Below are 14421 nucleotides of genomic sequence, written 5' to 3' on the forward strand. Positions count from 1 at the left end.
TTATTGACCTGTCACCAGCATGAATGAAGACAAACCCCTGCTTACGTCATATTTACCTATTTGATCTTCGAACAGAATTGAAAAACTTAGAACCTTTCACCCACAAAATCCTAGTAGTTCTGAGGTACAGGTACACGTAACTACCTGAAAAAAGAACCCTTTCAGAGAAGATTTGCTGATTTATAACTGCATTTCACACTCACTTTGGGGTCCCTTCAGACAAAGCATTTTCTTCCTGCTTCCATTGAACTCGTTTCCATATTTTCTGCCCACACTGACCTCATGAACCCTGTGGATGCATCCCTGGAAGAATGGAACCTCTTCCTATGTATGTGAAGAGAAGGGCTCCCACTCAGCTAAAGAGGAACATATAAGAAATATGACACTTCTGAGTGGATGAAGGAGGCAAACACTTTTTTTTTTTTACTAATTTATTAATAAGTTTATTCTTCACTCATAAAAAAGAATGTATTTTTGGCTTTGAAATCATGACATGAAATAAAAAGCAAATAACTGGAAATTATCAGGTGCAAGTAGGTAGAAGCAACTCATGCTAAAACATGAGCAAGCACTACGTGCTTTGGGCTACAGCAGGGGCGCCAGACGAAGCAAGAGTCGGAGACGCGGTGCAAGGCCCAGCTAGTTCTCAAGATCGCTTAGTCACCAAGGGTTGTTTGGTCAGCTTCCAGAAGAAGTCAATCCTCCCTTCTCTCTCTCTCTCTCTCTCCTTCCTTCCTTCCTACCCTTTAACTACAGGAATAGTGGGCAGTGGTGCTTTGATGCTAGGCTTTCTAGTTTGTAGGATAGTGTTGTTTCAACATGTTTAACCTACTTGTTTTTAACCTTCAAAAACACAAAACCACTAAAATCAACTGTAACTAAAAGCCATTTCTATTTTTGGTCAGTTATCTGCTGTAGGCAAAGCTTCATGTAGGAACTTTGATTGCGGATTTCTATGACTGCGTCCCTAACAAGCTCAATGAACATCTGTGGCCAAAGCTTCTGCAGAGCCTCATTTTTCATATTGATTTCCGTGGCTTCCTTCACAAGGTCCTCCATATACATCTTGCAGAATTTCTTTTTTTCCTTTATTTCCTGTTAAAAAAAAAAGAAAATTTTGCATCAAATCATAATTAATCAAACAGTCAAAAGAATAATTAGCTGAACCAGAGTAACAGGAAATAATGTGTTCTGAGCCTCACCCTTCAGAGCAGTACTTTCTAGAAACTCTTAACACAGAGCTCTGTTTGAGTAAAGACAGCAACAAGGAGCTCTCTACTTCTCAGTCCACTCCTACCTGTGTTAGCTCTGCTAGAAGATATGTTTCTTTACTGGAATCACCTGGATCGTAACTACCATTTCTCTGTTGGTAGACTTTCTCCCTTCTCAGTTAAGGGAGTTTACCTCACACAAGACAGATGAATGCACAGATTCATGGCTTCTAGTGGTAAGTCTATCAGGGCACTGATACTGACAATCTTAATTGGTATAGGGCCAGTTAATATCCATATGCATACCTGAAACACCATACTCTGAATTCGGTCTATATTTTAGGAAATTGTGTAGTGGCACTGCACTGATTCACTAGCCTAGACCGTTTGGACAAGGTTGGGGAAAAATGTACAAGGAGTAAGAGGAAATATACATAAGTCTGAGACCCAGAACTTGGCCTTGAGAGAAAACGGTGCTCCTGCTCAACCTATGGGTCTGGAAGTCTGCAAATGAAAAATCTGGGTCTGAAACACAACAGGGGAATTTGGGGCCTAAAGCTATTCAGGCATTGGGCCTCAATTTCACCCTAGCAGCTGAAATGAAGCCATATGTTCAACATAAGAATTCAACATTTATTTTGGCTATTATACTTGTGAGGAGTATTAAGGCATGATGATGCAAAGTGCCATAATATATATGGAAAAATTAATGGAATAGATCAGACAATCGGAATTAGAGGAAAGCAATTCACATCAATGAAGGAGGAAATAAATAATAAATGTCAATGAGAAAATACATTTAATTTGGAAAAAAAATATATTGAAACCTCCAACTCAAAATACCAAAATAATTTCAAGATGTATTGAAGAGTTAAAGTATCAACAGATATTGTCATAAAATTATACTTACAAAGACTTGTAATAACAAGGGAAATACATTATAATGTTAAATGGAAAAAAAATACAAAATAAAATTTTGATAGAGATTGGGTTACACACATGTATATCATTGTATATAAATTTTACCCCAGAAGAAGAAACTATATCAAATACTGAACTCTAATTAATCATATGCATGCTGAATTACTTAGGCATGCTAATGTCTGCAATTACTTTGAAGTGAATTAAAAAATATAAGGTGGATTGATGATGAAGAGAGGACAGGTCAATGTATAGCTATGTAACAAAGCAAGGAAACTATAGTACAGTATTAATAGCAGAATCTAGGTTTTGGTGTATGGGTATTTACTGTAAAATTCTTTTAACTCTGCTGTATGTTTGAAATTTTCATAAAAAAGTTAGGAAAGGTATAAAAATTATTGAAAGAAATTATATTGAAGTATCATTAAGATTGCCTTTTTGGGTTGTGAGGCCATGAGTGTTTTTTCTTCCCTTTTTTTTATTTCTCTTCCCTTTCCACATTTTTACAATTTCTAAAGCAACTAAACATGTTTTAGATTCTTGATTAATTAACATAAGTTAATGATGAGCCCCAATTGTCGCTAACTTTCCCTAACAAAGGCATATTTTTTGGAAATTTTTTTATGACATATAAGATTTCTCTAAATAATCACTCACCATTCAGGGGTCAACATGTCGACCTGATTTAGATCATGTGCTAAAAACAACTGGTCATGAGTTGACCTCGTATAAAAATATGTACAGATTGTGATGAGCGATAAATAACAAATGGTTCCAGCTGGCTACTTCTCCGATGAACCTAACTTTCTTTAACTCTGAAATATGGCCTGGGACTTAGTCACCTGCACTAAGTTAGCTTGTTGATGAGAACAGCATTGAGCTGTTCCCTTTTAACACTCAGTAAATCTGGGTTACGCAGGGGCTACCAGGGAGAAAGACAAGTGTGAATCACCAGAGATTGATCAATAGCTGAAACAAGCAATATTTTACAACGTGCAATACATTTACACAAATAGAAGGCATACAGCATATTTAATGAACAACTCTTTTACACATTGCTAAGTTTCTTAAAACACAATTTGAGGTATGTATGTATGTATTTATTTATGGGGGAAAGGGCAGAGGGAGAGAGAAGATCTTAAGCAGGCTCCATGCCCAGCCAAGCCCAATGAGGGGCTTCATCCCACAACCCCGAGATCATGACCTGAGCTGATATCAACAGTCAGTCGCTTACCCAACTGAGCCACCCAGGCACCCCCAAATTTTGAGCTTTTTAAAAAAGAAAGTCCTAGCAGTAATACTAAAAAATTTTTACAGTAAGTTTAGGAATAACACAAATGTGAAGAATTTTTAAATGATGTTAAATAATTGTTAAATAATTTATACATAATACAAATTAAACTTTTTGTAATTGGCATAGTGCAATTTTTGGTGCTTTAAAATTTCTTGCTATAGGCTCCTTCTATCACTTCTTTATAAACATGTTGCTACAGAATTGCATCTGCCATAATAACCCTTAATTCAGTCACTGTGTTTGAAAGCAGTTTTACTTCATCATTTCCTCTCTCCTCCAAGCCAATTACTCCCATCTCCATGTATACTCTAAACTCATCAGGTATCTGCCAGGACAACTCAATCTGCCTGTCCAGAACGATCCTGTTAAAAGCACATTAGAGATACCTCTCTTGCCCTGACCCGTCAAGGAGTTATTGCTCTTTGAATAATGCTTTTTCCATTCTCAAATGCTTTCATATACTTATTTTTTTTCCTATCCCATGGTATCCCTGTGGGGTTCATAAAGCAAGTATTGTACAAGTTCAATCCTGATGAGATGAACTCTGCATAGAATTATTTCATTAAACTAAAACTTTGTTGTCATGAAGATGGTTTGGAAAAAAAGTAGGCCAGAGATGAGATTTGTTGTGTAGCAAGTTTAACTATAATGGTACTTGTACTGGGATAGAATTCACATCTCCATCTCGTAAATGGGAAACTAAGGTCAATACAAGTTGACTCACTGAGGATTACACATCATCTACTAAATCCTTCCCCAGGGAAAACTCTAGTCTTTGAAAGACCTACAGACTAGCTGGAGAGACTAGTGTATGTATGTGTATGGCCTACACATACGAAATATTAAGTAAAAAATATTAAACAGTAACTAAGTGCTGGATGAGATGGTTAGACAGCAAATCTAATCAGTGTTCAGAGAAGAGAGAGCCTTTTGTGGTGAGGAAGACTTCAGAAAACGGCATGATATACCGTGAAAGAGTCCACAGTCAGTAATCAGGAGGTCTGAGTTCTAGAGGCAGCCCCATGCGTAACTCACCATGCGATCCAGAGTAGTTCATCTGAGTCTCCAGTCTTCCTCATCTGTCTAAGAACGGGAATGGAATCACTAGTCCCTGTCAGCTCTCCAACTCTACATCCATCTTAGGTCTTTTTAAAAATGAGTCAGGAGCATGGATGGGCAGCTATCAAGCAACAGAATTATACATGTCATATGTATAATTATACATATTTTTAATGGGAAGGTCTGTTTAGCCTGATTTGTGAGGAACTCACTATAATTAAATTCCCTCAAAAACTCAGGATACACCGGAGAGAGACTGACTAAGCACTCTATGCTGCCATGATCTAAATATTTTTCAATAGGTGAGGAGCAGGGTCTACATGTAGGAATGCTAGACTGTAAGTCAAGGGTGTGATTAAGGGACCAGGGCAAGGTCTTTCAGGTAGTAAGTGGTAGAATCAGTGGCTCACATCCCCGTCTCCTACCGGCCAAGTATTCTTTCCAAAATGATGTGGCTTCAGATTCCTTCTCCCTTTGACGTTTCTCAAAATGGCAGTCAACATTCCCTGTCCTTACTTTCTGATTGCTTATTTTCTGCTCAAACCACTTCAACTGAGACTGCATCCACTCCACGGAAACTACTCCTTTGTTAAAAAAACAAAACAATGATCTTGTCAAATTTATGACATTTTTTCTTCTAGTTTTGTACCCTTCAGGTGTTAGACAATCAGTCTATTTAATCAAGGTCATAAAGATTTTCACCTACATTTTCAATGAAAACTTTAAAGTTTTGCTTTTCATACTTGGGTTTCCGTTTGACCTGAAGTTCACTTTTGTTGCATGGTGTGAAGTAAGGGTTCAACATGCATTTCTCATTTGCATTTTTCATTTGATATGCAATTTCCTCAGGACCATTTATTAAATTGTCTTTACTATCTACAATACCTATCTATATCCCCATATATGTGGGATATATGTATTTCATATACATGGGATAGTTCTGGCTCTCTATTTTGTTCTCAAGCCTATTTATTTATTCCTTTGCTGCCTCAATTATTATAATTTTACAATAATCCTTGATATCTGGTGAGGCGAGTTTTCCCCACTTTTATTCTTGTGTATTTTAAGTTCTTTGCTCTATCAGATACCTTTTGGATCAACTGGTGACATTCTACAATATCCCTGTCCAAATTTTGATTAGAACTGCGTTATATATATGGATGGATTGAAGAATCTTTCCTATGTAGAAAATTTCTGTCCTTGAACAGAAATTTAGTTTAGTTATCCTTCCATGTTTTTCAATAAAATTTCATAGTATTCTCCACAGAGGGCTTATACATATTTTATTCCTCATTCCTACTGTATTTATTGTTATGGTATATGGTATATTACTTTATTTTTTAAATAGGTAACATAGCCTGTGTTTGGTTGTTGGCCCCTTTTCTTACTGATTTCTAAAAGTTCTTTATCATTTAGGAAGATTAGTTGCAAATAATTTTTTTTCATTTCTTTTTTGTCTTTGCTTATTCTCCCCACTTAAAGGTTTTTTAAATGCCAATGCCACACATAAATTTTCTAGGGTTTCTTGAAGAACTTTTATATTTTTATTATAAACTTTAAAATCTCTGACCCATTTAGAATTTATGCTGATATAATATTTGAATCTAGCTTGTTTCCCTTAATTCCCTAATTATTCCTAAGTCATTAGATAGTCCACATGACTTGAGATTATTCTTTATAATAAATTTTTTGTATTTGAATTTGAATTTTCTATTCTGTCCCATTAGACTATCTTTTTATGACCATCCTATTTTAACTGATATGACTTTATCGTTTTTTTTTAAAGATTTTATTTATTTATTCATGAGAGACACAGAGAGAGAGAAAGAGAGGCAGAGACACAGGCAGAGGGAGAAGCAGGCTCCATGCAGGGAGCCCGATGCAGGACTCGATCCCAGGACCCCAGGATCACGCCCTGTGCTGAAGGCAGTGCTAAACTGCTGAGCCACCCGGGCTGCCCTGATATGACTTTATAACTTAACACCTAGTAGTGCTAGTATTCTCAATATTCTTTTTCAGAGTTTTTATGCTTTTCCCACATGTACCATAGGATCAACTTGTCTTTAAAAACCTCAATGAAAATTTTTGGCATTTTTATAGAGATCATATTAAATTTTAAAATTAACTTAAGGAAAACTGACATTTTGCTTTAGATCCTTCTTATCCAAAACATGGTAAGGTTTTTCCATTTGTATAAATCTTTGTTGTGCTTCATTAATGTTTTAAATTCTTCACAGAAATCATGCATATCTATTAGTTAATTACTAGGTATTTTAGCTTTTTGTGTTGCTGCTGTCATCTGGGTCTTTTCTTCCTAGTTGTTATTTACTTACATCGAAGCTGTTGATTTCTCTTCATTATTGAATTTTCTTACAGCTTTTTATAGTTTCTCAACTATCTTGGGATTTCCAGAGATTCAATACTATTGTATGCAAATAGCAAGTTCACTCCCTTTCTTTAAAGTTACTACTAATTTCTTTCTCTTGCCTCTTCGCATGGTCTGTATCGATGAATAATATGGCGAGATGGGACATCCTTGTCTTGAAGCTGACTTCAGTGATGCATTAGGGTTCTACTGTCGTGCAGCACATTACCTCAAACTCAGTGGCTTAAAACAACAGCTATCTATCATCTCACAGTTTCCATGCATCAGAAATCCAGGCACAGCCGAGCCCGGTGCTCTGCTCAGGACGTCACAAAGCTGTAGTCTAGATGTTAGTCAGACTGTGTTCCTTTCTAAAGCTTGGGTCATCTTCCAAACCCAGGTGCTGTTGGTTGGCAGGACTCAGTTCCTTACAGTTGTAGAACTGAAGCCCCATTTTTCTTGCTGCTATCAGCTCCTAGGAGCTTCTTGCAGTTCTTGGCTATGTGACCCTCTCGCATGGTGGCCAGCAGTAGCTGGAATCCTCTTTTAAAGGACCTGCCTGATTAAGTCAGGCTTACACAGGATAATCTCCCTTTCCATTAATTCAAAGTCAACTGATCAGAGACCTTAATTATATCAGCAAAATCCCTTTACCCTTGTCATATTCCATTGGTGAAAAGCAAGTCACACATTTTACCTGCATTTACGAGGGGGATGATACAAGAGTGTGGATACCAGGGTGTGGGAATCATGGAGAATATCTTACTCAAAATTCTACCCACCATTAATTAATGCTAATGTTTCTGGAGTTTCCTCATGAAGCATGATCCAATTTCTATTTATCGTATTTGCTGATTTAAAAAAATTTAGGATGGATGTTGAATTGTGTGAAATGGCTTTTCAATGTCTACAGAAATAACCACAGCTTCTCACCTTAGATCAATCTACTGATAGGAATCTTCCTTGTATTCCTAGAAGAAACTACACTTGGCTGTAATGCTTTTTTTATTCATTTAATGTTCTGCTATAGTTTTGATACTTCCCCTCTTTTTTAAAAGGATTTTTGCATCACCAATATTGTTAGGTTTTGGGTCTGGCTTTTCTTTTTCTGTGCCAATACTCGCAGGTTTTAGATTCAATGTTATACTGTCTGCCTTAAAAGAAAAACAGAGAAGTTTTCCTTCTTTTTCAATACTCTTGAACAATTTAAAAATCACTGGAAAAAAAAAATCACTGGAATTGTCTGTCTTTAAAGAGTTGGTTGATTTCTCTATGAAATTGTTCTTGTCTTGCATGCAGTTCTTTGATATTTTTCTAAATGTCATTTATTGAAATTAGTATTAATTTTTGGCTCACAGAACCGAGTGCCTTCTAGAAGACAAGGACTTGTAATCCTGTCAGTTTGGCTTTCATTTTCCTGTTTTGACCACATCAGGATGCTTCCACGGGCCAAATATTATATTCAATTCTTTCACATAGCCATCTTACTATCCTTCTAGCCTCTTATCATCCGCTATCTCAATCTCTGTGCTTCTGAAGACTGAACTGCTCATACTTCCTGGTTCTGTGATTGTCTATTTTATGCTTCTATGCCTTTTATTCATACTTTGCTATTTCTCAGAATTGCCCTTTTCCCTTTGCATATAGCTACATTTTATCATTTAAGACTGGAATCAGGAAGCTTCTTCTCTAGAGAGCCTCACTTGATCTAGGTAAGATATCTTTCCTCTACTCTCTTGATACACTGATTTATACCCATCCCTGTATATGTCTATCTCCTCCATTAGGATGTGAAATCTGTGAGGATAAGGACAGTGACTTCTTATAGCCCCAATAGTGTGTGTGATAGGTGCTTAACCATCATTTTTGAATGAGTGAAAGCATGAATGTGGTGGGCAGGGTGGGATTGGGGACTTCAAGGTATTAACTTTAAGTATTTAAAGAGTTTTCATGAGAAAGGGACTAATTGTATTTTCTACAAAATATGGTTCTAGGATCATGAATTCAAAGTTATTAGGAGGCAGATTTCAGCCTCACATGGATAAGAATTTCTTCAGCAATGGAGCTGTTCAGATAAAAAGCAAAACCTCATGAAGCAGTCATCTTTTTTGGTCTAGAGGAATTTAAAGCAGAATCTGAACACCTTTTAGAATGCTATAAAAATATCAATGGCATTGAGTTTTCAAGCATTTATTTTTAAGCTGTAATCCTTAGAGCCCTATGGGTTCCGAAGAGATGCTTCAGGATTGAGGGTAAGATGAGGGGAAAGGAAAAGAGTAGATGATCCAATCAAATGAAGCTCTGAAGTCCCCCTTTTCCCTGGACAACAACAGCTGCTCTGCTGTTTTGACACACTGGCTTTTAGTTACAATATGGTTTGAATAAAGAGTCCCATGGCTATTAAAAAACCATCTGAAAACCACTTGCCTGGCCATTTCTCTGCCGTATATATATGTGTGTGTATATATATATATATGTTATAATTATATATTACATATATAAAAGCTGTGTGAGTTCTATAAATATAACTTATGGTGCCCTGCACATTAAAGATGCTCAATCAGTGCTTCCTGCTGTCTTGCTTTTGCCCTCAGTCCCCTCAAAATCTCTTGCAGAAACTTCACATTCTATTGTTACTTTGAGGATTTGTTTCTTCAGCTTTCTTATGAGTTCCAACAAGGCAGGCCCTGCATACTTTTCTTCTTTGTAGCTCCTATGTAGCTTCCTTGCAGCACCGTAACATTATATTCCTCAAATAAACCTCGGAACACAAGTAAGGATTAGTTCCAGCTTCTAGTGGAGACAGAAAAGGTTAAAATGATATCCTGCAATTAAGGATGCAGAAGTCAATGGGGTAGGAGAATGAAAAGCAGTGAATGAGAATACCAAGGATGCAACCTGACATGGGCCGGTGAACTACTCACGGCAAGCCCGTATCTCTTGCCTTAATTCAGACAGATCAGAACCCTTGGTCCACTTTGGTCTAGATTTTTGGTAGAGATTTCTTTGGAATGCTTTTTTCCTGCTGAAATAAAGATACCGGAACTATGGGCTCTACTTCTTCCTAACGCCATGGTGCCTACTGTCTCCAGCTGTACACAATGTAAGGCTGGCTAACTTTCCAGGACACAGACATGCTATCTCTGCCACTGATTAAAGGGGGGGAAGGTACAGCCGCCAAGACTGTACATTTGGTGGGAGATATCCAGGCACCAGATCCCAAAGACTGATGGTGGTTTTACCTCTAGCCTTTCGTTATAAAAGTCTCTTGTGGTATAATTTAGCGTAGCACGGTTTGTATTTTCTCCTACAAGTCTTTTGCTATCGCTGTTTTCTTCATTGACAAGCCCAGGTTTTTTCCCTTTGGTTTCTAGCAGATACCGGAATTGCTTCTTTCTGTAGAAAGACAGGAGATACAGAGAGTTACCAAGAGATTTATTAAAATGTGTCTATTTTTTGTTGACTTTCGAGGGAAGCATATGATTTTTGGAATGTCTGTTTAATGAGGTTGAGTTATTTATTTGAACTCAGTTCAATATCCCAATCTTTCTACTAATTAAGCTTGTCAACCCAAATTCTTTTGTTTCATAACTACCAATCGTCAACATAAACATGTCTCAACCATTTCTAAAGGGAACAAGCTCTACACCAAAGAAATCAATACAAAATTTAAATAATCACAGAACACAAAACAACCCAATTAAAGGTGTAGTAGGCCAAATTTTCTAAGTCATTATCTTTTGTAAAACATATATTACCTCTTATAAATCACACAAATAGTATGTAATTCCATTATGCAGCTCAGTAGTATTACTCATAGCTAGAAAATGGAATGGTATACTGGTTTAACTTTTAGGCAGTTACAAAACCCAAGTAAACAAAACCCCAAACCTCCAAGTGTTAGCATAATGGGGCAAAATCCTACTAGGAGGTAAATAATGAAACTGGAAACTTCATTTGATTATGAAGAACATAAATAGTGCTCAGAGCATCACTGGCACACCCATTAGCCTAGACAGAGAATTGCAACTCATCTCTCATGAAGGTTGATTTCTGTCCACCAGACATAGGGTGTCTCTAAGTGAAGGGGTATTACTACTTTACTGTAAACTGAACTACAGATTGGGAAGAGAAGAGGAATAGATCTTTTAAAACTTTTTTTCCCTTTTTCAATTTAAAAGCATAAGAGCAATTTTAGAAATTTTAAGGAGCACACATTTTGAAAAGTATAAAGAAACAGATAAAAATCATTCATAAATCTATAGCTCATAAATCTCTATAAATCTATAACACTGTTCACTTTCAATATATTTTTTGCAGGCTCTTCCTATGAATTTTTGTAAAAAGTTAAGATCATATTAAACATTCAGTGTTGTATACCTGTTTCCATTCAATGCTATACAATAAACATTTTCTGTGTCATTAGAATGAAATGAATGAATAAAATTCAATTGTGATATTAATCAATTTACCTAATGAGGCCCTTGTTTCGGATATTTAGGTAGTATATTTTTCTCATTTTTATAAAGAAGAAGGTGAGTAACATATAGACCTTTACCTGCATTTTCTTGACTTTTTAATTACCAAAGCTATGCATTTATAAATTTTATATCACTTACATTAGTCTTTTCAAATAATCAGTTTTTCACTAATTGTTTTTTTTTTTTTAAGATTTATTTATTTGAGAGAGACAAAGAGAATGAGCAGGGGGGAGGGGTAGGACGTGGGGGAGGAGAATCTTTCAGCAGACTCCCTGCTGAGTGGAGCCCGATGTGGGGAGACATTTTTTAAAAATCAAATAGTTAAAAATTACACAAGGACATCTTTGAAATGTCTGCCCCATTTCTTATAAACTGCAATACACTATAAAACTGCTCTATAACTTGCATTTTTATTTTCTAAGATATCTTACAGACTGTTTCACATCAGAACCTCTATTTTTTGAGTTGCAAGTCATTGGTACTTTATTAGTGGAAATCTAATGAGTTTTCATATTTTTGCTATTATAAATACTGGCTGCAGTGAAAATCCTTGTGCTCATGTAAAACACTATCTGAAAAAAATTCCGTTAAGTGAAATTACTAAGCCAAAGGGAACATAAATTTAACATTTGTTAGGTATTGCTAAGAATTGCCTCAACTTACACCACCAGCTGTAAAAGAATTGTTTCAACATGCTGTATACCATCAAACTTGTAGTCTTTCCCCAACAAAGTTGTCTTATTGTTTTAAAATTTTCATGTCTATGACTTTGAGGTTAAACATCTTTTTTAAGTTTATTTTTATTTTTTTTAATTTTTTTTTTTATTTATTTATGATAGTCACACAGAGAGAGAGAGAGAGAGGCAGAGACACAGGCAGAGGGAGAAGCAGGCTCCATGCACCGGGAGCCCAATGTGGGATTCGATCCCGAGTCTCCAGGATCGCGCCCTGGGCCAAAGGCAGGCGCCAAACCGCTGCGCCACCCAGGGATCCCCTTTTTTAAGTTTAAAGGCATTGTATTTTGTTTTCTGGGAAACCAAGCTGCTTCTCCTGTTTCTTTGTGTTTCCATGAACTGGGTAAATTTTTTGTTCATTATTTTCTAATTTTATGATATGATTAGAAAAAAGTGATCTGTTTGTTTTTTGGAAAACATGGAGACTTTCTTTGAATTTAATATATGTCCAATTTTCGTAAACATTTCACAGGTATTTGAATAGAATTTGTTTCTGAATTGGGAATAAGAGTCTGGAAATAAAATCATAAATACAATTATTTGATAAAGTGCATTAACTGTGTTATTCATATGCTTCATATTCTTTTTTATTTTGGTTTATTTGATCTACTAATCCATTAGATAAGTATCTATCATAACATGAATTTGTTAATGTATACTTGTACTTGTTGATAGCTTTAGGAGCTTAGTTACATTAAGTTTCATGATTATCATCTTTTTTTGTAGATTAAAGCTTTTGGTGTCATCAATTCTAGTATCACTAATATTAATATTCATAGATTTATTTGTTGCTGTTGTTGGCGTTTCCCTGTTACATATTTTCATTCTTTTATTTTAAAACTTTATATATTGTTTTCTTCAGGGGTATTTCTCAAATATAACATGTAACTCAATTTTTAATGCTATTGATGACTACTATCTATTAATAGGGGAATTTTATTCATTAATATTATTATAACTAGTGTTTATTTTTTTCTTCCCTTCCAGCTTTTTGTTGATCTTTTTTCCTTTTAGTGGTTTGGAATCTATACATCTAGTCTTTCTTCCTAATGGCAGCCCTTAAAATTTTAATATACATAGTTAAACATGTATTTTTCCACCAACTTCTGGTGCTAATTAGTACCTATTATTACTCCTAAGGGGAAAAAAACTTAGCAAATTTAACTTTCTTATCCTTAGGACTTTCTGGGATTTTTATTTTCAGTTACTAAATTATTTTTCCTAATACGTTAATTTTTTTTGATAACTATAATTTTTATTTATTTATTTCCACACCATTAGTTTTTTTTAACTCAATGCTTCCTATTTCTTGCATTCACTGTGCATTTTGTAGCATTCTCTCCTTTGGAACTTTTTTTCAAGTAATTCTACAGGTTTTTTAAATGGGATTTAGATTTTCCCAATCAGATACACTTGGGTAAGACCTGAAACCAGAACTGAGCTAAGTGGAGAGTAGAGGTAGCACACAGTTACCCATTTTCTGGGTACAAATTCCATTAGGGAAACATGGTTCTGCAACCAAGTTCTGGGCATAGGAGTGGGGAATTTCCTGATCCCCAATGTAGTTAAAGTGGGATTCCAAGTGGATCCTGAAGGTTGCAACTGAGACGATAGTCTCCTTATCAGCTAGCGCCCTGAGCAATAGTGGCAGTTTGCTTGGTGGGCTGGCTCTGTTTTACTAGTCTGGGAGTCCTTAGACTGCTTCCCCGCCCCTTCCAATGATTGTATAGACAACTAATTCTTTGTCTATCAGTCATTTTCTGCTAATTCTAGCCAGAATGAATTCTCTTATCTATAGCTGAATCATGACTGACATACACCCTTGACCTTTCTCCTTCCATCCATGCACAATTTCTCAGTGTGTGTCAGGCATATGTCTTCTCGCTGTCTTAGTTCATGCCTTCAGAATCTCCCTCTTGGACTATCATGATGAGCCTCTTGGTTAGTCACCAGTTCTTCCATCTCTGTCTGCTTAAATAGCAGCAGCCTTTCCAGAATATACATCTAATTGCATGATCATTGTACTTAATTACCAAAGCACAAGTATTTATTTTTGCTTTGAATGGACTACAAAACTCTTTTAAAAAAAATCAGACCAAAATCTATCTTCATTTCCTGTCACTATTTACAATTATCCCATGCTCCAATTATCCTAAACTTTTTACAATTCCTTGCACCTTTGCAGAACTCTTTCCCCTATACCCTGTACCTGAAAAACTCCTACTCATTCCTGAAGAGCTTGATAAAATGTTACCTCCTCTGTGAAGCTTTCCCTTATGTTCTTCCAAACAGCACTTGGTTTCTCTTATACTCCTATGGCCCTCTCTGAAATCTGAAACATTTACATTCTAACTGC

At 36.0% G+C, this 14421-nt stretch overlaps 1 protein-coding gene across 4 annotated transcripts in view; it reads right to left on the reverse strand.

Moving 5' to 3' along the window:
- Positions 1–454: 454 nt before the first annotated feature.
- LRRC49 (leucine rich repeat containing 49) overlaps positions 455–14421 on the reverse strand; it is a 152044-nt gene continuing 138077 nt past the window's right edge. For all 4 annotated transcript variants that reach the window (XM_055320135.1, XM_055320136.1, XM_055320134.1 and 1 more), the window contains 2 exons: positions 10093–10246; positions 455–1095 (listed from right to left, as the gene is read on the reverse strand). In XM_055320135.1, the coding sequence (XP_055176110.1) occupies positions 892–1095; positions 10093–10246 (358 nt within the window). In that variant the 3' untranslated portion in view covers positions 455–891. The remainder of the gene's footprint in view (positions 1096–10092; positions 10247–14421) is intronic.

This window comes from Nyctereutes procyonoides, unplaced genomic scaffold (genome assembly GCF_905146905.1).
Source record: "Nyctereutes procyonoides isolate TBG_1078 unplaced genomic scaffold, NYPRO_anot_genome, whole genome shotgun sequence".
Taxonomy (NCBI): domain Eukaryota; kingdom Metazoa; phylum Chordata; class Mammalia; order Carnivora; family Canidae; genus Nyctereutes; species Nyctereutes procyonoides.